Source organism: Lepidochelys olivacea, assembly GCF_965140295.1.
Source record: "Lepidochelys olivacea isolate rLepOli2 genome assembly, chromosome: 17".
In the NCBI taxonomy this organism is placed as follows: Eukaryota; Metazoa; Chordata; order Testudines; family Cheloniidae; genus Lepidochelys; species Lepidochelys olivacea.
In genome coordinates, this window is record NC_140427.1 from 22,600,654 (window position 1) to 22,624,511 (window position 23,858).

At 53.4% G+C, this 23,858-nt stretch overlaps 1 protein-coding gene across 1 annotated transcript in view; it reads left to right on the forward strand.

Annotated features, from left to right (window-relative positions):
* The window catches only part of LOC311532474 (angiopoietin-related protein 6-like), a 35,684-nt gene extending 18,528 nt beyond the window's left edge, over positions 1–17,156 (forward strand). Inside the window, exon 2 of the mRNA XM_084650963.1 lies at positions 13,753–17,156. Coding sequence (XP_084507089.1) covers positions 13,753–14,381 — 629 coding nt within the window. The 3' untranslated portion in view covers positions 14,382–17,156. The remainder of the gene's footprint in view (positions 1–13,752) is intronic.
* The last annotated feature ends 6,702 nt before the right edge of the window (positions 17,157–23,858 follow it).

Consider the following 23,858-nt stretch of genomic DNA (forward strand, 5'->3'; position numbering starts at 1 on the left):
ACCTAGGGAGGTGGTGGAATCTTCTTCCTTAGAAGTTTTTAAGGTCAGGCTTGACAAAGCCCTGGCTGGGATGATTTAGTTGGGGATTGGTCCTGCTTTGAGCAGGGGGTTGGACTAGATGACCTCCTGAGGTCCCTTCCAACCCTGATATTCTATGATTCTAAGATTCAGTCCATATTTCTGTGTATATCTATGGTAACAAAACAGTTGTTATTTCTTGTTATGACAAAATTAAATGATTGACCATATGCAGCTTTCACTCTTTAAATATTGCACAGTGATATGTCCTGTGTTAAAACACACTGTGACTTAGATATTGAATTTTAAACCACTTCATAGCAAATGTCTGTACTATGGGAAAAGGACTTACCGATATTTGGATATTTTAAAATTTGTTTAAACATAACTTGTTTCATTTTCAGAACAGAAAAAACAAATTCTGGTTTTGTTGATTCCAATGGCAATTTCCAGCAATGAGAAAAGTAGCAGATAAATATTTCAGACAAATGATACTGGTCCAGCCAACAGCACCAGAGTTCAGCGCATGAGCTAATGGGAACACAAGAGCAAAGAAAGTACAAAATTATGCCACAGAAGCAAAGGAGCAATGCAAACGGAAGCTCAAATTTGGGCTGGAGCAGTGAGGCTCCCGCGAGTCCCTTATCAGTAAGCAATGAACCAAGTCCCAAAGTGACTAAATTGGCCACTTTGTCCTCAGCTGGGACGACATCCACAGAGACCAGCAGAACCAGAGCCGGGAAAGGCTGCCCCTGCCTCGTGCTTTGAGTGCGCCTGTCTCCCGCTCACAGCACATGCTGCAGCAATGAACTGCAGCCACTAGGGGTCAGCCTGTCACTGCAGGCAGCAATACAGACTGCTGTTCCAGTACGGGATCCCCAGTGCCCACGCTGAGCTCCTGGCAGGATCTGGGCTCAGGCTACTTTCCCTCCCACACGCCAGCTCCCCCATCCGGCACCGCATCCCAAGGTACAAGGCAAGGAGTTTTTCCAAAAAAGCACACAGAGATGTGGGAATTGCCAGCCTGGCTGTGACCAAGGTCCACCTGGGCCAGCGACCATCTCAGATAGCAACCAGCACTGCTTGCTGCACAGGAAGGGGTGAGAACCCCACAGGAGCAGATGTGGGATGATCTGCCCCACCCTAGGCCCTTTAATTAGAGCTGGGTAATGCCCTGACACAGGAGGAGCAGGGCAAAAGCCAGATCAGAGCTGAGCTGGGATCCTTCTCATGTCTGACCACAGCCAGTACCTGATGCTGCAAAGGAAGGTACAGGGAGGTCCTACCCAGTAGCTAGAGACCAGCTAACAGCCCGGAGCTGGCAGGTCAGTGTCTCTTCCAGAACATGCAGCAGTAACGCCTCTAACCCTGGAGGTTCTGGCTGTGCTCACAAAGGTCCAATCCCTTATTGAGCCTGGCTGTGTTCCTGGCCTCGGGGGCTCCTACGGGTGATGAGTTCCACACAAATGCCACGAGAGGCTCAGATGAACAGTCCAAGGACCGGCTGCTGTGGTTGTCTGGATTGCAACAGTGAGCCAGGCTAGGACGTCGATCCCAGACTCTAGGTGCTCTGGCCTTCAAATGCAACACAAAACCCAGGGTAAATACCGAACTGCAGCACATCTGTCTGTATGTCCAGGCTTTGATCAGGGTGCCCACCAACCTATTATCTGATACTGCCTCCCCCGCTACAGTCCCCAGGCAATGGAAGGAAGAAAGAAAACTGCAAATAAAGCACAACTCTGCCACCCCTAATCTCCCAAAATAGACTCCACCAACCACCCCCCACAACTCCCTCCTGCCTCAGACCTCCCCGAACGCTGTGCATATAGACAGGCTTCACAAAGGGCTGGGAAGGGCGACCCATCTGTGACCGAGAGAGGAGGGAGTTGCAAAGCAGAGACACTTTACACTGTAAACTTTAATATCACCAGGACACACAAATCTCATTTTTGGCTGCTAGAGACCAGGCAGGTGATGAACCAAGTGGCACCCCATCTCTGGGACTCATTGGAGAGGTTGAGCCTGAACGTGTCTGGGGCACTTGGTGGCTTTTCCTGACCATGCAGGGATCAGCTGTGGGCCAGGCAGAGAAACGGGGGCCTGGGGAAGCTGGCAGTGGCAGGGTGCATCTGCAGTAGGGACCTGGAGCCAAGCGTCCAAGGTGCTGGGAGCCCGTGGCTCATGCTGGGGCCTGACTGCGTGGGGCTTGTAACACACAACTTCTGGGGTGGGGAGGCCCATAGGGGATGGGCAGTGACGTTTCTGTGGGCTGGACTGTACAGCTCAAGTTTTGTTTTTAAACAAACGGCTTTATTTAAGGCACACAGCAAGACAACATCCTTCAGCCTGTTAGAACCTGTCAGCTACGGCCTGGGGAGCAACAAAACGCAGCTGTTTGCCGGCATTTGTCACACATGTGGCCTGTTCGAGTCACACATTGGCAGGATTCAGAGTAGCAGCCATGTTAGTCTGTATTCGCAAAAAGAAAAGGAGTACTTGTGGCACCTTAGAGACTAACCAATTTATTTGAGCATAAGCTTTCGTGAGCTACAGCTCACTTCATCGGATGCATACCGTGGAAAATACAGGAGGAGATTTATATACACACAGAACATGAAAAAATGGGTGTTTATCATGCACACTGTAAGGAAAAAAAGAAAAGGAGGACTTGTGGCACCTTAGAGACTAACCAATTTATTTGAGCATGAGCTTTCGTGAGCTACAGCTCACTTCCTCGGATGCATACTGTGGAAACTGCAGCAGACTTTATATATACACAGAGAATATGAAACAATACCTCCTCCCACCCCACTGTCCTGCTGGTAATAGCTTATCTAAAGTTATCATCAGGTGGGCCATTTCCAGCACAAATCCAGGTTTTCTCACCCTCCACCCCCACACACACAAATTCACTCTCCTGCTGGTGATAGCATTACCCTATGATCATTACCCTATGATCCCACTGAGAGTTATCAAAAGCAACTACAGCATTTGCTCAAGAAACTTCCTGAAAAAGCACAAGATCAAATCCGCACAGACACACCCCTGGAACCCCGACCTGGGATATTCTATCTACTACCCAAGATCCATAAACCTGGAAATCCTGGGCGCCCCATCATCTCAGGCATTGGCACCCTGACAGCAGGATTGTCTGGCTATGTAGACTCCCTCCTCAGGCCCTACGCTACCAGCACTCCCAGCTACCTTCGAGACACCACTGACTTCCTGAGGAAACTTCAATCCATCGGTGATCTTCCTGATAACACCATCCTGGCCACTATGGATGTAGAAGCCCTCTACACCAACATTCCACACAAAGATGGACTACAAGCCGTCAGGAACACTATCCCCGATAATGTCACGGCTAACCTGGTGGCTGAACTTTGTGACTTTGTCCTTACCCATAACTATTTCACATTTGGGGACAATGTATACCTTCAGATCAGCGGCACTGCTATGGGTACCCGCATGGCCCCACAGTATGCCAACATTTTTATGGCTGACTTAGAACAACGCTTCCTCAGCTCTCGTCCCCTAAAGCCCCTACTCTACTTGCGCTATATTGATGACATCTTCATCATCTGGACCCATGGAAAAGAAGCCCTTGAGGAATTCCACCATGATTTCAACAATTTCCATCCCACCACCAACGTCAGCCTGGTCCAGTCCACACAAGAGATCCACTTCCTGGACACTACAGTGCTAATAAACAATGGTCACATAAACACCACCCTATACCGGAAACCTACTGACCGCTATTCCTACCTGCATGCCTCCAGCTTTCACCCAGACCACACCACACGATCCATCGTCTACAGCCAAGCTCTGCGATACAACCGCATTTGCTCCAACCCCTCAGACAGAGACAAACACCTACAAGATCTCTGTCAAGCTTTCTTACAACTACAATACCCACCTGCGGAAGTAAAGAAACAGATTGATAGAGCCAGAAGAGTTCCCAGAAGTTACCTACTACAGGACAGGCCTAACAAAGAAAATAACAGAACGCCACTAGCCGTCACCTTCAGCCCCCAACTAAAACCCCTCCAACGCATTATTAAGGATCTACAATCTATCCTAAAGGATGACCCAACACTCTCACAAATCTTGGGAGACAAGCCAGTCCTTGCCTACAGACAGCCCCGCAACCTGAAGCAAATACTCACCAACAACCACATACCACACAACAGAACCACTAACCCAGGAACTTATCCTTGCAACAAAGCCCGTTGCCAACTGTGTCCACATATCTATTCAGGGGACACCATCACAGGGCCTAATAACATCAGCCACGCCATCAGAGGCTCGTTCACCTGCACATCTACTAATGTGATCTATGCCATCATGTGCCAGCAATGCCCCTCTGCCATGTACATTGGTCAAACTGGACAGTCTCTACGTAAAAGAATAAATGGACACAAATCAGATGTCAAGAATTATAACATTCATAAACCAGTCGGAGAACACTTCAATCTCTCTGGTCACGCAATCACAGACATGAAGGTCGCGATCTTAAAACAAAAAAACTTCAAATCCAGACTCCAGCGAGAAACTGCTGAATTGGAATTCATTTGCAAATTGGATACTATTAATTTAGGCTTAAATAGAGACTGGGAGTGGCTAAGTCATTATGCAAGGTAGCCTGTGTCCTCTTGTTTTTTCCTACCCCCCCCCCCAGATGTTCTGGTTTAACTTGGATTTAAACTTGGAGAGTGGTCAGTTTGGATGAGCTATTGCCAGCAGGAGAGTGAGTTTGTGTGTGTATGGGGGTGGGGGGGATGTGAGAAAACCTGGATTTGTGCAGGAAATAGCCCAACTTGATTGTCATGCACATTGTGTAAAGAGTTGTCACTTTGGATGGGCTATCACCAGCAGGAGAGTGAATTTGTGTGGGGGGGTGGAGGGTGAGAAAACCTGGATTTGTGCTGGAAATGGCCCACCTGATGATCACTTTAGATAAGCTATTACCAGCAGGACAGTGGGGTGGGAGGAGGTATTGTTTCATATTCTCTGTGTATATATAAAGTCTGCTGCAGTTTCCACGGTATGCATCCGATGAAGTGAGCTGTAGCTCACGAAAGCTTATGCTCAAATAAATTGGTTAGTCTCTAAGGTGCCACAAGTACTCCTTTTCTTTTTGCGAATACAGACTAACAGGGCTGTTACTCTGAAAACTGTAAGGAGAGTGATCACTTAAGATGAGCTATTACCAGCAGGAGAGTGGGAGGAGGGGGGAAAGAAAACCTTTTGTAGTGATAATCAAGGTGGGCCATTTCCAGCAGTTAACAGGAACATCTGAGGAAGGGGCGGGGGGTGGGGGGGGATTGTGGATGAAGGGAAAGCAGTGGACGTGTTGTTCCTTGACTTTAGCAAAGCTTTTGACACAGTCTCCCACAGTATTCTTGTCAGCAAGTTAAAGTAGTATGGGCTGGATGAATGGACTATAAGGTGGATAGAAAGCTGGCTAGATTGTCGGGCTTAACGGGTAGTGATCAATGGCTCCATGTCTAGTTGGCAGCTGGTATCAAGTGGAGTGCCCCAAGGGTTGGTCCTAGGGCCGGTTTTGTTCAATATCTTCATTAATGATCTGGAGGATGGTGTGGATTGCACCCTCAGCAAGTTTGCAGATGACACTAAACTGGGAGGAGAGGTAGATACGCTGGAGGGTAGGGATAGGATACAGAGGGACCTAGACAAATTGGAGGATTGGGCCAAAAGAAATCTGATGAGGTTCAACAAGGACAAGTGCAGAAACCTGCACTTAGGACGGAGGAATCCAATGCACCGCCACAGACTAGGGACCGAATGGCTAGGCAGCAGTTCTGCAGAAAAGGACCTAGGGGTTACAATGGATGAGAAGCTGAATATGAGTCAACAGTGTGCCCTTGTTGCCAAGAAGGCCAATGGCATTTTGGGCTGTATAAGTAGGGGCATTGCCAGCAGATCGAGGGACGTGATCGTTCCCCTCTATTTGACACTGGTGAGGCCTCATCTGGAGTACTGTGTCTAGTTTTGGGCCCCACTCTACAAGAAGGATGTGGAAAAATTGGAAAGAGTCCAGTGGAGGGCAACAAAAATGATTAGGGGACTGGCACACATGAGTTATGAGGAGAGGCTGAGGGAACTGGGGATGTTTAGTCTACGGAAGAGAAGAATGAGGGGGGATTTGATAGCTGCTTTCAACTACCTGAAAGGGGGTTCCAAAGAGGATGGCTCTAGACTGTTCTCAGTGGTAGCAGATGACAGAACAAGGAGTAATGGTCTCAAGTTGCAGTGGGGGGAGATTTAGGTTGGATATTAGGAAAAACTTTTTCACTAGGAGGGTGGTGAAACACTGGAATGCGTTACCTAGGGAGGTAGTGGAATCTTCTTCCTTAGAAGTTTTTAAGGTCAGGCTTGACAAAGCCCTGGCTGGGATGATTTAATTGGGGATCGGTCCTGCTTTGAGCAGGGGGTTGGACTAGATGACCTCCTGAGGTCCCTTCCAACCCTGATATTTTATGATTCTATGAATAAACTTGGGGAAATAGTTTTACTTTGTGTAATGACTCATCCACTCTTAGTCTCTATTCAAGCCTAAGTTAATTGTATCCAATTTGCAAATTAATTCCATTTCAGCCGTCTCTCGTTGGAGTCTGTTTTTGAAGTCTTTTTGTTGAAGAATAGCCACTTTTATGTCAGAAATCGAGTGACCAGAGAGATTGAAGTGTTCTCCGACCTGGTTTATGAATGTTATAATTCTTGACGTCTGATTTGTGTCCATTTATTCTTTTATGTAGAGACTGTCCAGTTTGACCAATGTACATGGCAGAGGGGCATTGCTGGCACATGATGGCATAGATCACATTAGTAGATGTGCAGGTGAACGAGCCTCTGATAATGTGGCTGATGTGATTAGGCCCTATGATGGTGTCCCCTGAATAGATATGTGGACACAGTTGGCAACGGGCTTTGTTGCAAGGATAGATTCCTGGGTTAGTGGTTCTGTTATGTGGTGTGTGGTTGCTGGTGAGTATTTCCTTCAGGTTGGGGGGCTGTCTGTAGGCAAGGACTGGCTTGTCTCCCAAGATTTGTGAGAGCGATGGGTCGTCCTTCAGGATAAGTTGTAGATCCTTGATGATGCGTTGGAGAGGTTTTAGTTGGGGGCTGAAGGTGATGGCTAGTGGCGTTCTGTTATTTTCTTTGTTGGGCCTGTCCTGTAGTAGGTGACTTCTGGGTACTCTTCTGGCTCTGCCAATCTGTTTCTTCACTTCAGCAGGTGGGTATTGTAGTTGTAAGAATGCTTGATAGAGATCTTGTAGGCGTTTGTCTCTGTCTGAGGGGTTGGAGCAAATGCGGTTGTATCGTAGAGCTTGGCTGTAGACAATGGATCGTGTGGTGTGGTCTGGGTGAAAGCTGGAGGCATGCAGGTACGAATAGCGGTCAGTAAGTTTCCGGGATAGGGTGGTATTTATGTGACCATCGCTTATGACCACCGTAGTGTCCAGGAAGTGGATCTCTTGTGTGGACTGGTCCAGGCTGAGGTTGATGGTGGGATGGAAATTGTTGAAATCATGGTGGAATTCCTCAAGGGCTTCTTTTCCATGGGTCCAGATGATGAAGGTGTCATTAATGTAGCGCAAGTAGAGTAGGGGCGTTAGGGGACGAGAGCTGAGGAAGCGTTGTTCTAAGTCAGCCATAAAAATGTTGGCATACTGTGGGGCCATGCGGGTACCCATAGCAGTGCCCCTGATTTGAAGGTCTACATTGTCCCCAAATGTGAAATAGTTATGGGTGAGGACAAAGTCACAAAGTTCAGCTACCAGGTTAGCCGTGACATTATCGGGGATAGTGTTCCTGATGGCTTGTAGTCCATCTTTGTGTGGAATGTTGGTGTAGAGGGCTTCTACATCCATAGTGGCCAGGATGGTGTTATCAGGAAGATCACCGATGGATTGTAGTTTCCTCAAGAAGTCAGTGGTGTCTCGAAGATAGCTGGGAGTGCTGGTAGCGCAGGGCCTGAGGAGGGAGTCTACATAGCCAGACAATCCTGCTGTCAGGGTGCCAATGCCTGAGATGATGGGGCACCCAGGATTTCCAGGTTTATGGATCTTGGGTAGCAGATAGAATACCCCAGGTCGGGGTTCCAGGGGTGTGTCTGTGCGGATTTGTTCTTGTGCTTTTTCAGGGAGTTTCTTGAGCAAAAGCTGTAGTTTCTTTTGGTAACCCTCAGTGGGATCAGAGGGTAATGGCTTGTAGAAAGTGGTGTTGGAGAGCTGCCGAGCAGCCTCTTGTTCATATTCCGACCTATTCATGATGACGACAGCACCTCCTTTGTCAGACTTTTTGATTATGATGTCAGAGTTGTTTCTGAGGCTGTGGATGGCATTGTGTTCTGCACGGCTGAGGTTGTGGGGCAAGTGATGCTGCTTTTCCACAATTTCAGCCCATGCACGTTGGCGGAAGCACTCTATGTAGAAGTCCAGTCTGTTGTTTCGACCTTCAAGAGGAGTCCACCTAGAATCCTTCTTTTTGTAGGGTTGGTAGGAAGGTCTCTGTGGATTAGTATGTTGTTCAGAGGTGTGTTGGAAAAATTCCTTGAGTCGGAGATGTCGAAAATAGGATCCTAGGTCACCACAGAACTGTATCATGTTCGTGGGGGTGGAGGGGCAGAAGGAGAGGCTCCGAGATAGGACAGCTGCTTCTGCTGGGCTAAGAGTATATAGTTGGATAGATTAACAATATTGCTGGGTGGGTTAAGGGAACCATTGCTGTGGCCTCTTGTAGCATGCAGTAGTTTAGATAGTTTAGTGTCCTTTTTCTTTTGTAGAGAAGCAAAGTGTGTGTTGTAAATGGCTTGTCTAGTTTTTGTAAAGTCCAGCCACAAGGAAGTTTGTGTGGAAGGTTGGGTTTTTATGAGAGTATCCAGTTCTGAGAGCTCATTCTTAACCTTTCCCTGTTTGCTGTAGAGGATGTTGATCAGGTGATTCTGCAGTTTCTTTGAGAGCGTGTGGCACAGGCTGTCAGCATAGTCTGTGTGGTATGTCGATTGTAATGGATTTTTTACCTTCAGTCCTTCTGGTCCGATGTCCATCTGTTTGCATTTGGAAAGGAAGATGATGTCTGTCTGTATCTGTACGAGTTTTTTCATGCAGTTGATAGATTTCCACTCCATACGGCTAAATGCAGTGCCTTGCATAATGACAGGTTTCAGAGTAGCAGAATGGATTTTTTACCTTCAGTCCTTTTGGTACACACTGGCAGAAATAATGGTTGAGTGGTAGGGCCTTGGCCTGGCCCAGACGCTACCCGCCCTGAGTTCTGCCCTGCCCTGGCTGCCCCGTGTGTTACCTCGGAGGGAATCGTTCCAGGTCCAGGGAAGAGCCTTATCTGGGGAGATGCTGTACCAGACCCGCCCGACCAGGCAGGCTCCCAGGTACTCTCTGCTCGGGCTGATAAGGCTCCTTAGCACAGTTTCTCTCCAAACAAATTCCAGTTCAAGACACCTGACAGCTCCACAGCAGGCAGCATCCCCAGCGCGCAGCAGGACAGGGCTTGGGGGAGCAGCCCATAGCAGCACCTGCCCCTCCTTCGGCAGGAGCTATAAGTGCCAGCCACGTGCTGCCTCCATCTAGACGGCCTATCTGCACAGAGCAGCAGCTTTCAGCCTGGGACAGCCGTGCTGCGGGGAGGCGATGGGTAAGAGTGGGCTCAGAGTGCCAGAGGGTCTGTGGGGCAGCACAGGGCCCTTCTGCTCCGCCCTCGGGCTGAGTGGGCGTGTTCAGCTGGGATTGGAACCCACCAGCACTTGTGGGTCCGAATGTGGGGCTGGAACTCAACGCGGGGCGCTCCCACCTCGCCCGGGGGTGACTAGGGGGAAGGGCAGAGAGACACCTGGGCTGAGACTCAGAGGAGCAGAGACACCTGCTCCAGGGAGACAGAGTCTACGGCAGCCGGGTTAAACTCCCCAGCTGTGTGACAGGCCCCCCACCCCGGTATGTCACAGCAGGGCAATGTGGCTTACTGAACGGCAGGGGTTGCCAGCTGGGTTAGAGGCCTTTGGGGATGGAGGAAGCAGCACTAACGTCCATGCCAACCGCCCTATAGAGGAGGGGCCGTGCCGTGCAGGTGCGGGGCAGGGAGCTGGGACACTGCGCTGGGGGTCGTTGTCTGGCCCAGGCCCTTCCGAGCAGGAGGCAGAGGCCAAGGCATTTCCTGCAGGTCACCTTCCGCTGCAGCTTGGCCATGGGTCCCCCTAGCCACTAGCCCAGCCAGGGATCCCAACTGGTGAATGTCATGGCTGGCTCCTCCCTGCCGCCAACAGCTCTTCACTGCCAGGGAATTCCTGAAATCCTGTGCGCCCTTCTCCCACCCACCTCCTGGGGCTCTGAGTGCCCCTGGCCAGTCTCCCCCCCTCAGCCCCACCTCCCGGGGCGGTGAGTGTCCACCTAGCACCCCCACCCCATGATCCCCCTACCTGGGACGCTCAGTGCCTCCCCAGTGCCCACCCTATAGGGCTCCCCCCCACCCTGATCCCCATTTTCCCTTTTTCTCACCTACTCTCCCAGTCATTTCCATTGTACAGGGGTGTCTCTGTGCGGCAAGCAGAGTGGGAACATTTCTCCAGGGCGAATCCCAAGCTCCCTTGGATCCGCCCCCCTCCTGGGTGTTTCTGTCCCAATGGGGCCAGTTCCTAGTGCCTCCTCTCTGCCCCATGCATGCCTGGCCAATGGCCGGCTGCCCAGCCAGACTGACAGGCGAGGGCGGAGGTGCCGGTCTGTGCTGGGCGAGGCAGGAGGTTCCAGCAGTCCCAGCTCTGGGTTGTGCCGTTCCCTGGCAGAGGGAACTGGGAGTCGCGGCTCCTAAACGGCGGGTTTGTGTTCCCAGCTTCTCGCCAGCTCTTCCCTTTTGCAGCTGCCCGGTGCCCTCGTCTCCTGCTCCTCACTGGCCTGCTGGCCCTTTCAGCCCCAGTTTTCACCCTGGAAATACACAATCTGAACATCTTAAAGGGACCCACCCGTGCAATCCGGAACATCCACCCAAAGGACCTGAAGGCAGGTGTGTCATGTGTCTGCTTTTAAAGCTCTGACCCCTGGCCCTAGGGGTCCTGCCAGCCCTGGGGCCCCAGAACTTCACTCACTGGCTGCCTGGGGATTATGGAGGCCTGAAGCTACTGGGAGAAATTACATCCAGCCGTAGCTCTACATTCAAACCACGCTGAGCTCTTTGGCGGTTGGAGGGGGAGGGCGGTTGGGGGGCGCGCAGGGGCTGGGCCGTTGCAGTGCAGGGAGCAGCAGGACAAAGCCAGGAGGTGCTGGTTGCCTTGGGCAGCAGAGGGGCATGGAGGAGTGGAACTGGTGCAGCGCGGGCCCGAGCGGGGCAGGGGGCGGGCGGGATGAGATGGGGGTGCTCAGGCAGCAGGGTGACTGGTGCAGTATTAACACAGAGCTCGAGCTAAGCAGGGCAGGGCTGTGCAGCCCTCGAGGGGAGGTGCAGGAGCTGGAAGCTGCTGCAGGAGGAGCTGTGCAGCCAGGGAAGCGACTGGAAGCCACAAGATGGTGTGGGCAGAGCCACAGGAGCAGACGGGGAGGTTGGTGGCTGCATTTGGGCCAGACTGGAGGGGAGCAGACGGGAGCCAGGTAGAGCAGCCAGGGGGAGCCTGGGTTAGTCTAAGGTGTGACATCCCCACTAGACGGATCAGCTGGCTCTGCCTTTGTAGCCCTGATTAGCTACACAGGATGGGCACACAGGAGAAGCTGACCTCCCGCCCTGTCCCTTAGAGCCCTGGCTGGCTGGAGAGCTGGCAGGAAATCCTGCCTCTGCCGCCTGCTGCCAGCCCTTCTCCTGCCCTTCAAGAAGGGGCTATCGGAGAGACATGTGCTGCCCCACAGGGACACGGGGAGCTGGGAGACAGGCCCAGGAACCAGGGAGCTGCCCTGTGCATGTGGATGTAACCCTTCTGCCTGTCAGAGTTGGCAGCAACAAGGGCCGGGTTCAGTATCTAGGGGATCCATTCCAATAAGACAATGCAAAGCCGGCTCGAGCCCCCACCCAGTGACCTGGGACAAATGTATACCACCCCCGCTGGGTGCCTCCAAGAGGCATTACGTCCCCTCTCGCAAGCGCATAGTCTGAGTGCAGCAAAAAGCCTTTTAATTACAGAGAAACAATGTGGCATTATGTTGGGGAAACACCACCGACAGGATTCATAACACAACCCATGAGCAAAAAACCCACCCCAAGCAAATTGGGGCATGTTCTTTCCCTTTGGTTCTTGAGTCCAGCAACCCAAAATCACCCAAAGTCCCAAAAGTCCAATGGCCCAGAAGCCTCTGTCCCTGGTCAGGGCAGCCCCAGAGTTCGAAAGTTTGTCTGCAGAGTTTTACCTCCCAACCTGGGTGGAGATTCGGGGGTGGGGGGTTTAAGGGGCACCTTACATGGTCCAAAGCTGATGGCCCCACCTCTCCATGGGGCTCCGCTCTGCCAGCCACCCCATGAGCTGCTCTAGGCATCCGACAAACTGCTCTGCTCCACCAGCCGCTCTGCTCCACTATTCATCTTCAGGCTCCCCCACTACTTAACACAACACTCAGTGATTTCAGCTCTGAGTCAGTTCAGCTCTTTTGTGATTTCAGCTTGCAGTAGGGGAGCCTCAGTGCTGGTGCATTATTAGCCCAAAGTGAATTCAGCTCAGCAGCCTGTAACTGGACTCCTAATAGAATCAAAATTAGCTCTGATATTCCACAGTGGAGAGAGGAAGAAGTGCAATTAGCATGTAAGGCACTCAGGGGAGGGGGGGGCATGCCACCAAGTATTAATACCTGTCCCCAGCCTCTCTCAATTCACAGAGAATTGGAACCCATGACCCTTGCCTAGCGAGTGTTACTTAGTTGATGGCGAGTCCCTCCATCATAACAAAAGGCCAAGTGCAGTTCCACTGTCCTTGATTCCCATAATCAGGGTAATAACAGTTTATTCTTCCTGCCCCAATAACAGAGACACTGGGGATCCCACAGCAGCCAAAGTGACCATTTGGGCAGCTATGGCCTCATTCTAGGCGGGGTGGGTGTGCCTATGCAAATGAGATCAGCCCCTGAAGTTCTTTTCCACCACTTGCCACACCTCACCACCAGGTGTCAGGTTGGAGCTCATCCTGACTCTGCTTACATGCGAATGGGCCCTGGCCCAAAGGGAAGGAGCCTGTTGGTGCCTGATGCAGGCAGAGTCTATCAGTCCTCTGGGATTGGTGCCCGGCCCCCACATGCTGATGGTTCTTGGCAGTGACGCGGGGCTGTGGCCAGGCTGAGGGGGGTACCAGGCTAGGTCTCTGCTCTGGAGGGATTCTGGGTGAATTCCTGCCTCTCTGCGGGTGTCAGAGTTTGGAGCAATCCAGCAGGGAGAGGAGCCCCAGTGCCCAGCATATAACTGGGGCCAACAGCTGGGCCAGCAGAGGGACAGAGAGGCAAATGCACTCTCACAGGGGTGAGAGCCAAGAACATCCCAGGGGTTGTTCACACAACTGGTGGCGCATGCAGGTAGCTTGGACACACACACACACACACACCCCGAGCTCACCTCCAGGACCCCTCCACCCAGCCTGATCTGGCCAAGATGCAGGGTGCTATTCCTCGGTGGAGGAGTTGGAAAGGAGGCCAAGGAAAGGTTTTATGGAAACTCCATTGTGATCATAACTCTGAGCTGAGTCTCTGAGTGGGGTTTTGTTCTCTACAACTTGTCTCGTTTTGCCCACAGCCTGGCCCAAGGACTGCAGCGAGATAACCTGGAACAGGGTCAGTGGCGTCTTCGTCATCCAGCCCACAGGACTCCATCAATTCGAGGTCTACTGTGACTTGAACAGCAGCAGCGAGGGCTGGACGGTCCTCCAGCGGAACCGGCGTGACACACAGATCACCTGGGCTGAGTCCTGGAGCACCTACAAGTACGGCTTTGGCAACGTGCACAATGAGTACTGGCTGGGGACGGAGTACATCTATCAGATCGCCAAGCAGAAGGTCTACCAGGTCAGGTTTGTCATCCATGATTCATCCGGCACCATGAAATACGCAGACTACAACCTCTTCGGTCTGGAAGACGAGTCCAAAGGCTACAGGCTGAGGCTGGGCTCTTACACTGGGACTGCAGGGGATGCCATGACTTCAAACAATCCTAGCACTGTGCATGACAACATGAAGTTCTCCACTAAAGACCTGGATCAGGACACTTACAGTGGGAATTGTGCATCTAGCCATGGTGGGGGCTGGTGGTACTCGGCTTGTTATTCTGCTCGACTGAACGTCAAAGGGAGCATCACTTGGGGTAGTTTCTGTAGTGGGAACTGCCAAGCCTCCGCCATCCTCATCAAACCAGCATCTTACTGTTAGTGACCCCTTCCCCACCCTCCTGTCTGCAGTGAGGCCAACCCCTGCTCCACGAAGGGATGGAAAAGGGTCATAGTGTGTCATGGCCAAACCTCCTGCCTGCCCTCACAGGCCTTGCTTGGGGGAAGTATCAGGGTTACCCAGGAAACGAGGCCACTTTCCTTCTCCTCTCCCTCCCTGCAGACTTTCCGAGCTCTTCTCCGCTGGGCCTTTCTCCGCTGGGCTGACTCCCGTGCACCAGCATTCAGCCTGGAGTGACTCTTCTGGGTCATTTTAGCTCAGCAATGCAATGAGCAGGCCTAGAGATCGCTGGAAAGGCAAAATCCCAAGCACGGCAGGAGCTTCACAAACACCCTCTGCATGGCCCTGCCTGGGGATCCAGGCTTTGCAATAAACACACACTTCTAAGCAGTGAGGTCTGCAGCTGGTAACTCTGTGCCCCACTGTCACTATCTCTCTAGGTGCTCCCATGGGCACCACACTGCTGGAGAACATGCCTGGCATTACCAGATTCACAGACAGGGCGTGCAGGGCTGCTGGGACGGGCCCTTTGCTCCCCGCTTCACCAAGAGTAAGTCTGCAGGCCACCAGCCCTTCTGTTTTGGGGGTGGGGGAGAGAAGGAAAGACTGGGACCAGAGGGATTTTCTGGGGGAGGAGAAGGAGGAGATGTGAGGGGGAGGACAGACTTGGGCCCTTAGTGCTGGGAGAGAGGAGTCCTTGGGCCCCCTGTCCTCCAGACCACATCCAGAGAGCTCGTGGGGCAGAGGCAGCGTCCATCCCACTCCCACCGCAGGCGGAGCCGCTCCTCAGCCTGAGACTGAAGGCTCTGCCCGCAGCTCTGCCTGGCCAAGTGCAGACCCCTGGGCACTGGGGCTGCTGGAGCTTGCCTCACACCAGGGCATCCCGTGGCAGCCCCCATCTATCACACTAGGCCTAAATGCTGTGGCCAGGTCCCTGGACTCTGCAGCACTTCGTTTAAATTAAAGAATGGTCCCCAGGGGCTGGTGCCGAGGGCATCTTCGTGGGGTAGGACCCTGCTGGCCGGAGCCATGTGGCAGCTGGGACCGGGTGGGGAGGCCCCAGACCACTGAGCTGGATGCACCCCACTGCTTGTGTGGTAAGATGCAGCCTATTTCCCCAGCTAGCACATGCTCCCATGGCAGCTTGCACACTAGTTAGCTAGGAGTCTGGCCGCACCCCTTGGCAGAGGACAATGCCCCTGTGATGGCCCCCAGGCTTGGTGCAAGGACTGGTCCTTTTCCCTAGTGCTGTCTGGGGCCCAAGGTAGGAACCCTGCCCCACTCCTGCACAGACAGGCGGAGGGGGGGAAGAGGCTCCTGGTGCTCCCATGCCACCTGGCACAGGGCCTGGCTCTTCATCTCCACATCTGTCCTGCCCCCGCAGTCAGCAGGGCCCAGTTCTCTGAAGGGATCGGTACCCCCTCCCTCGGCATCACCGTGGAGCTGCTCCATGTGACACCATCATTCAGCTTGTGCCGATCAATCATTTCACAGGAAACATTTGAAAATGCTCTGGTTTGAAGCTCCCCAGCTCACTTCCAGGGCAGGGCTCCTGACTGGCTCCTGCCTGTCGCCACGGGCAGCTTCTCGCACTCCCCTCAGCCCACACAGGGGGGGACTGGGACCTGGGACGTTAGACATAGTGGTCTGGCCAGCAAAATCCCTGCTCTTTGTTCCCAAGCCACACCCAGCACTGATGCCAGTCACGTTCCCAGGCCGCGAGGTTACACGCAAGCTGCCAATGGAAAAGGGGCACGTTCATCTTCCCCCTTCAGCAGCAGTGTCTGATAACCTCTGCACCCTGCAGAGCCACTGGGGCCGGGGTGCTGGCTGGGCAGCATGGGGCCTGGGCTGGGCCCTGGGAGACAGGCCATGGGTGGAGCAGGGGTGGGGGCAGTCAGGGTTAAGCAGGGCTCTGGAAATCCGGGAGGAGGATGTCTGTGTGAGGGGGATGGATGGGGGAGCCTGACTGTGGGATTGGCCTGATCTGGGAGTCTGGGCTGGGCAACAGTGACTGTCTCCACAGCAAGGCAATTAGGGCTTCCCATGGGGCTGTGCCAGCAAACAGAGGCTGCAGCTTCAAGCACCCATGCACGGGGCTCCCCAGAACCACAGGCTGCCCCCACAGCCCTGGTCCAGTCCCCCAGACACTCCTCCCCCAATACTCTTCTCTTCCATAATTCCCCTTACCCCAATCACCACCTTGGCCCCACATTCCCAGTCACCCCGCCCGGCTCCCCAGCACCCCTGCTCCCCTCCCCTCTGTGCTGCTGTGACCATGGCACAGCAGAGTGTGCTCTTAGCTGGCTGCTCCATGGGGTTGACATAACTATAAAGGGAGGGGTAACCACCTGTCTGCATACAGGGCTACAAAATCCCCCCTGGCCAGAGGCAACACCCTTTTACCTGTAAAGGGTTAAGAAGCTAAGGTAACCCTGCTGGCACCTGACCCAAATGACCAATGAGGGGACAAGATACTTTCAAATCTGGAGGTGGGGGGAAACAAAGGGTTCTTCCATCTATGTGATGCTTTTGCTGGGAACAGATCAGGAATTCAGCCTTACAAATCCTGTTAACTTAGTAAGTAATCTAGCTAGAAATGCGTTAGATTTCCTTTTGTTTAACGGCTGGTAAAATAAGCTGTGCTGGAGGGAATGTATATTCCTGTTTTTGTGTCTTTTTGTTACTTAAGGTTTTGCCTAGAGGGATTCTTTATGTTTTGAATCTGATTACGCTGTAAGGTATTTACCATCCTGATTTTACAGAGGTGATTCTTTTACCTTTTCTTTAATTAAAATTCTTCTTTTAAGAACTTGATTGATTTTTCATTGTTCTTAAGATCCAAGGGTTTGGGTCTGTGTTCACCTTTACAAATTGGTGAGGATTCTTATCAAGCCTTCCCCAGGAAAGGGGGTGAAGGGCTTGGGGGGATATTTTGGGGGAAAAACGTCTCCAAGTGGGCTCTTTCCCTGTTCTTTGTTTAAAGCGCTTGGTGGTGGCAGCATATGGTTCAAGGACAAGGCAAAGTTTGTACCTTGAGGAAGTTTTTAACCTCAGCTGGTAAGAATAAGTTTAGGGGCTCTATCATGCAGGTCCCCACATCTCTACCCTAGAGTTCAGAGCGGGGAAGGAACCTTGACAGGGGCACTGTCCTGCAGGGAGCTTTGCCCAGCTGGCAGACAGTTTGTGGCTCCCACACGCTGTCTCTGTGTCTCACACGACATCATTCATCTAGCAGGGATGAGGAGCAGCTTGTGGCTGTGGTCAACATGTGATTGTGCTTCAGTGCCCCATTGGCCTGTGGTTTGGGGTCCAGCCCTGCCAGCATCTCCTGAAAATTTACAGGAGCCAAACTCCCTCCAAGCCAACCATCTTTGTGGGGTCTGTCCCCTCGGGGGTGGGGGGGGGGGGAAGGACAGGCCAGGATCGCTGGGCCATGAAGCTGGGGTCAAGTCAGAACATTGGTTATATGCCCAGTGCTCGTCCCTCGGCTGACAGATCCAGGGTGTGCCCAGAGCAGGATGGGTCCAGGGATGGGCTCCATGGGGACAGGAGATCACATGCGCATGTGTCCCTGGCACTGGTCACACAGAAGCTGAACTCTCCGAGGATAACAAACTTGCGGGATTCCAACCCCGGGCTCAGCAGAGGGGCCATTAGACCCTGTGGGACACAAGCAAATCCGCAGCATGGACCCACCCAAAGGCCAGAGGACAGATAATGATAACACGACTCAGACAGTAATAACAGCAATCCATGACATCTTCCTACTGCAGCATTACCCGGAGGCCCCAGTGTCATGGAGTGTGGAGGAGCCAGGGCCCTGCACCCGCCACTTCCTGCAATTCACGGTGACTCTCAACTAGCCAGTAAAACAGAAGGTTTATTAGATGACAGGAACACAATCCAAAACAGAGCTTGTAGGTACGGAAAACAGGACCCCCCAGTCAGGTGCTGAGCCTCCCTCTGTTTCCCCAGTCAGATCCAAACTGAAAGTCCCTCCAGTCCCTCCTCTGGTCTTTGTCTCTTTCCTGGGCAAGGAGGCCACCTGATCTCTTTGTTCTCCAACACCTTCAGCTGTCACCTTGCAGGGGAGGGGCCCAGGCCATCAGTTGCCAGGAGACAGGGTGTCGGCCATTCTCTGTGCAGAGCCCTGCACACCCCTGCCCTCTAGGGCTCTGCAACAATCACACCCTTATCCCATCACCTAGATACTTAAGAAATGCATAGGTGTAAACTGAGGCACCCACACAGTATTCAGAGAAACCATGAAGAACATTCCCACTTTGTCACACCCAGTCTGGAGGCAGGGTGCCTAGGACTGGGCACTGCACCCCCAGTGACAAGAAGGGAACTCACGATCTAGGGGTCACAACACCCCAGGGGTGGGGATGGTGATGGGGTGCAGGAAAAGGTTAAGGAAGCTCATTTAGCACAGGAGGCTGGAGTCTTAGTTCACTCACAAATCAGGGCCTTTGAGACAGGGTTGCCAGGTGTCTGGTTTTCGACCAGAACGCCCACTCGAAAAGGGACCCTGGCAGCTCCAGTCAGCACCACCTACTGGGCCATTAAAAGTCCAGTCGATCGGTGGCGCAGCAGGGCTAAGGCAGGCTCCCCGCCTGCCCTGGCTCTGCGCAGCTCCCAGAAGCGGCCAGCACGTCACTGCAGCCCCTAAGGGCAGGGGTGATCAGGGAAGCTCCGCGTGCTGACCTCACCCCAAGTGCTGGCTCTGCAGCTCCCATTGGCCGGGAACCGTGGCCAATGGGAGCTGCAGGGGCAGGGCCTGCGGGCACAGGCAGCACACAATGCTGCTGGCCATGCCTCCTCCTAGGGGCTGCAGGGACATGCCAGCCACTTCCAGGAGCCACGCAGAGCCAGGGCAGGCAGGGAGCCTGCCTTAGCGCCGCTGCGCCATGGACCGGGAGCTGGCTGAGGTAAGTGCTGCCGGGCGAGAGCCCACACCCAGAGACCCTGCCCCAGGTCGGAACCCCCTCCCGCACCCTACCTCCATCCCAGACCTCACACCCCACCCGCACCCCAGTCTGCTGTCCCAGCCCTGAGCTCCCGCCCATACCCTGAACCCCTCATTTGTGGCCCCACCCCAGAGCCAGCACCCCCCAGCTGGAGCCCTCACCCCCTCCCGCATTCCAACCCCCAGCCCCAGCCCAGTGAAAGTGAGTGAGGGTGTGAGAGAGTGGGTGACTGAGGGAGGTGGGCTGGAGTGAGTGGGGGTGGGGCCTCTGGGAAGGGGCAGGGCCTCGGGGAAGGGGCATGACAGGAGTTGGGTCAAGGGTGTCTGGTTTTGTGCGATTAGAAAGTTGGCAACCCTACTTAGAGACCTTTGAAAAGCCTCCTTAACACCGCTCCTGATACCAAGGGCAAGGTGCCCCGGACATGATAACAACAATAGGCCAGAGGAAAACACTGCGTTAGAAATCAGAACTCAGGCTGCCAAGTGAATGATAGCTGATAGCTGACAGACAGGAGATGCAGGAATTAAGGTTGTGCCTTCAGCCAGCAATTGGTGTTCATCTGTTTGCACCACAGCTGTAGCCAGGGCCACTGTTTCCTTGTCTGTCTGCCTGTTTAACTTCTCTAGGTCCTTACTGTGTCCATCACCGTGGAATCTGAGTGGCAAACCAAGGGTTTGACGTGTCCATATGAAACTGCCTGACTGGAAGGACGTGGTTTGGTGTCGCTCAGTGACCGTTGGGGCGATTGGTGGCAGAAGTGGGTTTCACTTTTCCTCTTGAAGGATCTGAGGGCCTGGCTCATTCCAACCTGGCTCATTCTGACGGCTTCTACAGCTGAGAGCTGCCAGGTCTCCTGCCTGGGTCCGACACAAACCAGGAAGTACAGGACCACGGGTAAAAAGAGCAGCTAAGAAAACCATTTTCTCTGAGCCCAGCCCTGCACAGATTTCCAGCTCAGGTAGGCATTTTTAGCAAAAGTTCTTGCTGATTATTTTCTCCAACCACTTCGTGCCTCCATAATAGGCAGCCATCCAGTCAGTCGCACCCTGGGGAGCTCCAGGGACAGTGTGCGCGCGTGTGGGTGTACATGTGAGTGTACGTGTATCCCAGTCACATGTATACATCTGGATTTCCTTTGAAAGACATTTCCAAATTGAGCTGATCAAGTGCAATGGCCACAGCACCCAATTCCTCTGCCCCCCAGCTTTCTTCGCTGCTTTAACATACAACCACAACCTGCTCCCCTGGCACCTCTGACTCCTGAAAGCCCTAACGCTCCAGGGGAGCAGGCCGTGCCCTGCCCTGGCTGCCCCGCGTGTTACCTCGGAGGGAATCGTTCCAGGTCCAGGGAAGAGCCTTATCTGGGGAGATGCTGTACCAGACCCGCCTGACCAGGCAGGCTCCCAGGTACTCTCTGCTCGGGCTGATAAGGCTCCTTAGCACAGTTTCTCTCCAAACAAATTCCAGTTCAAGACACCTGACAGCTCCACAGCAGGCAGCATCCCCAGCGCGCAGCAGGACAGGGCTTGGGGGAGCAGCCAATGGCAGCACCTGCCCCTCCTTCGGCAGGAGCTATAAGTGCCAGCCACGTGCTGCCTCCGTCCCCAGAGGCCAGCTGAGAGTGAATTCCCACGTCCCCGCACGGCTGGTTCCGGCGAGTGATGTCCCCTCACTCTTCTACACTGACATTTGATTTCCAATTTCAATGTTTCTAACATCAGCTTCACTAGCTCTCGTTACTCCTTTGTCTGCTAGAGCAAAAACCTGAAATGCAGGCTACCCCCTCCTGCTCGGTGATTACAGACCTTATCGACAGACCTCTGAACTGCTCTTAGTCAAGCTGACTAGCTGCAGCCCCTCCGGTCACCTGCTCGAAGGCGTGCTGGCCAGGCCACAAGCCATTTTTGTGCCTCTTCCCTGCTCCTTCTCAGTGTTTTAACATCATTTTACTAGTGTGAACAACAGCCTATGCTGGGGAGAGCCCAGGGTGAGAGATGGTCACTAGACCCTGGTTATACAGTGCTCTGTCATGGCTCTGAGGTGCATTTAATTTCATTTGCTGCACAAGGAACCAGTCCCAGAATCTGAACCAATTGTCCATCAGTGAGAATTTGATGCCTTCTGTCCAGGATGGGGGAACTGGGATTCTTGGCCCCTGCATTTGTGTTTTCAGCTTCACTCTGGCTCATCCCTTTTCAGCTGCCCCGCGCGCTCATCTCCTGCTCCTCACCTGCCTGCTGGCCCTGACAGCCCCAGTTCTCACCACAGACACACGAAACCCACCCATCTGAACGGGACTCATACATGCAATCAGGAACGTCCACCCAAAGGACCTGAAGGCTGGTGTGTCATATATCTGCTCCTCTATCCCTCACTCCACCCCTGGAGCTCCCCAGGGTGCGACTGACGGGATGGCTGGCTATTATGGAGGCACGAAGGGTTTGGGAGAAAATAACCAACATGAACTTTTGCTAAAAATTCAAACCTAAGCTGGAAATCTGTGCAGAGCTGGGCTCAGTGAAAATTATCTTTGGAGCTGCTCTTATGAACCGTGGTCCTGTACTTCCTGGTTCGTAGCATGAGGCTTTCTCCCAGGGTTTCCATTAAGGCCAAACTGCAGATACACCAGGTTACAAGGGCTGACCTTACACAATTTCCAGCCCAACCACGCCCACTTATCTTGAAACAAGTATCAATGTTTTGGACGCCTGTCCCGGCTGAACCTCTGCACTATGGAAATTCAGCATCAGCAGGGCTTGAGTGGCAGGTGCAAAGGTGCTGGGCCACACTTATTGACTTGTGCCCAAAACAGTGCTGAGTGATTCCTGCAAGGAGCTGAGCACCCTCAGCTCCCACCAAAGTCACTGAAGCTAGTAGGATTTAAGGGTGCTCAGCAATGCACGGGCTTGGTGCCATTGGGAGGAACATGCTGAGATGGCAGAGAAGGAATAAAGCAGGTGCAGGGACCCTGGGGGTGTTGCAGAGGGGAGGGAAGATGCCCCATGGCAGGAGCAGCTGAAGCGTCTTTACCAGGTAGATTTTTGAAAATCCTGTTATTTGGCGTCATCTGGGGCATTCCAAAGGCAACAGCAACCCCCTTTGATGGGGTGTTTAAACCCCACCCTGGGCCAGACGGCTTCAGGAGCAGTTCTGGGCCACATGAGCACCCTGCTGCACAGGCAGAGTTCATCTCTCGCTAACCACAAACTGCCACTCTGAGCCCTCTCTCTGCCCCCGCTGCTGCGTCCCATCCCCCCTGGAAAACCCCGAACAGGGCAGGGCTGGCCTGGAGCCTGAACGTTCACCCTGGTACTGGCAGCGAAGCTCCTGTTCTGTCTCCGGCCCCAGGCGGCGTTGCTGGGTCACAACCTCCCCGCTGAGAATTGCTGTGGCTTTATAAACGAGCGACAGAAGAAGGGGGTGGGGGGCAGGAAATGGTTCTGATGCTCAATCCCCTAGCTCCTGAAAGAGAAGTGTAGACCTGTGGGGCTCGATGGGTCCTGGAGACGTTGTCTAGTCCAGTTCCCTGCACTGAGGCAGGCCCAAGTAAAGCTCAAGCGTCCAACCTGTCCTTAAACCCCTCCAGCGACGGGGACTCCACCGCCTCCCTTGGCGACCTGTTTGACACGTCCCTGTCCTTAGAGTTACAGAGTTCCCCAATATCGAGCCTAAGCCTCCTCTGCTGCAGATTCAGCCCATTATTTCTTGTCCTGCCTTCTGTGGCCATGGAGAACACCCAGTCCCCCTCCTCCTTCCAACAGCCCTGACTGTGTCTGCAGATCGTTGTCGGGTTCCCCCTCAGCCTGCTTTTCTTGGGACTAAACACGTCCAATCTTTTTAACCTTTCCTCACAGGGCCTTTGATCAGTTTTGTTGCTCTCCTCTGGACTCTCTTCACAGACCCCCGAATAACCCCCCTTCTCAGCCCAGAGCCAACCCCCCAAAACAGACCCCCCAACCCCTCCTCAGCCCACACCCAACCCCGTACAGACCCCCAATTAACCCCCCTCCTCAGTGCACACCCAACCCCCCCGCCACGGGCCCCCAAATGGCCCACTCCCTCCGCCCCCAGTCAACCCCTGCTATAGTCCCCCAACCCACCTGCCCAACTCCCACCCACCTCTGCTTAAACCCCCTCCCACCACCCCATCTAATCCCCAAATAACCCCCCAGCCACCCACTTCAATCCATCCAACCCCGCCACCCCCTCTCTAACTAAACTCACCCCAAAACCCCAAATAAATCCAGCCCCCCAAACCTCCTGTCAGACCCCCTCCCTCCCATCACATCTCCTCACCACTCCAACCCCAGCTCCCCGAAAAACCTACCCATTGCACAATCCTCCAAACACCCCCAAAAAAATCACCCTCCCCAGACCCTCCCCCACTCACCAAAGTCTCACAGCCCCCACACCCTCCCCTGCCCTATTCCCCAATAACCCCACCTCTTAACCCTCCCACTCCTCACCATCCCCAACCACTTCCTTC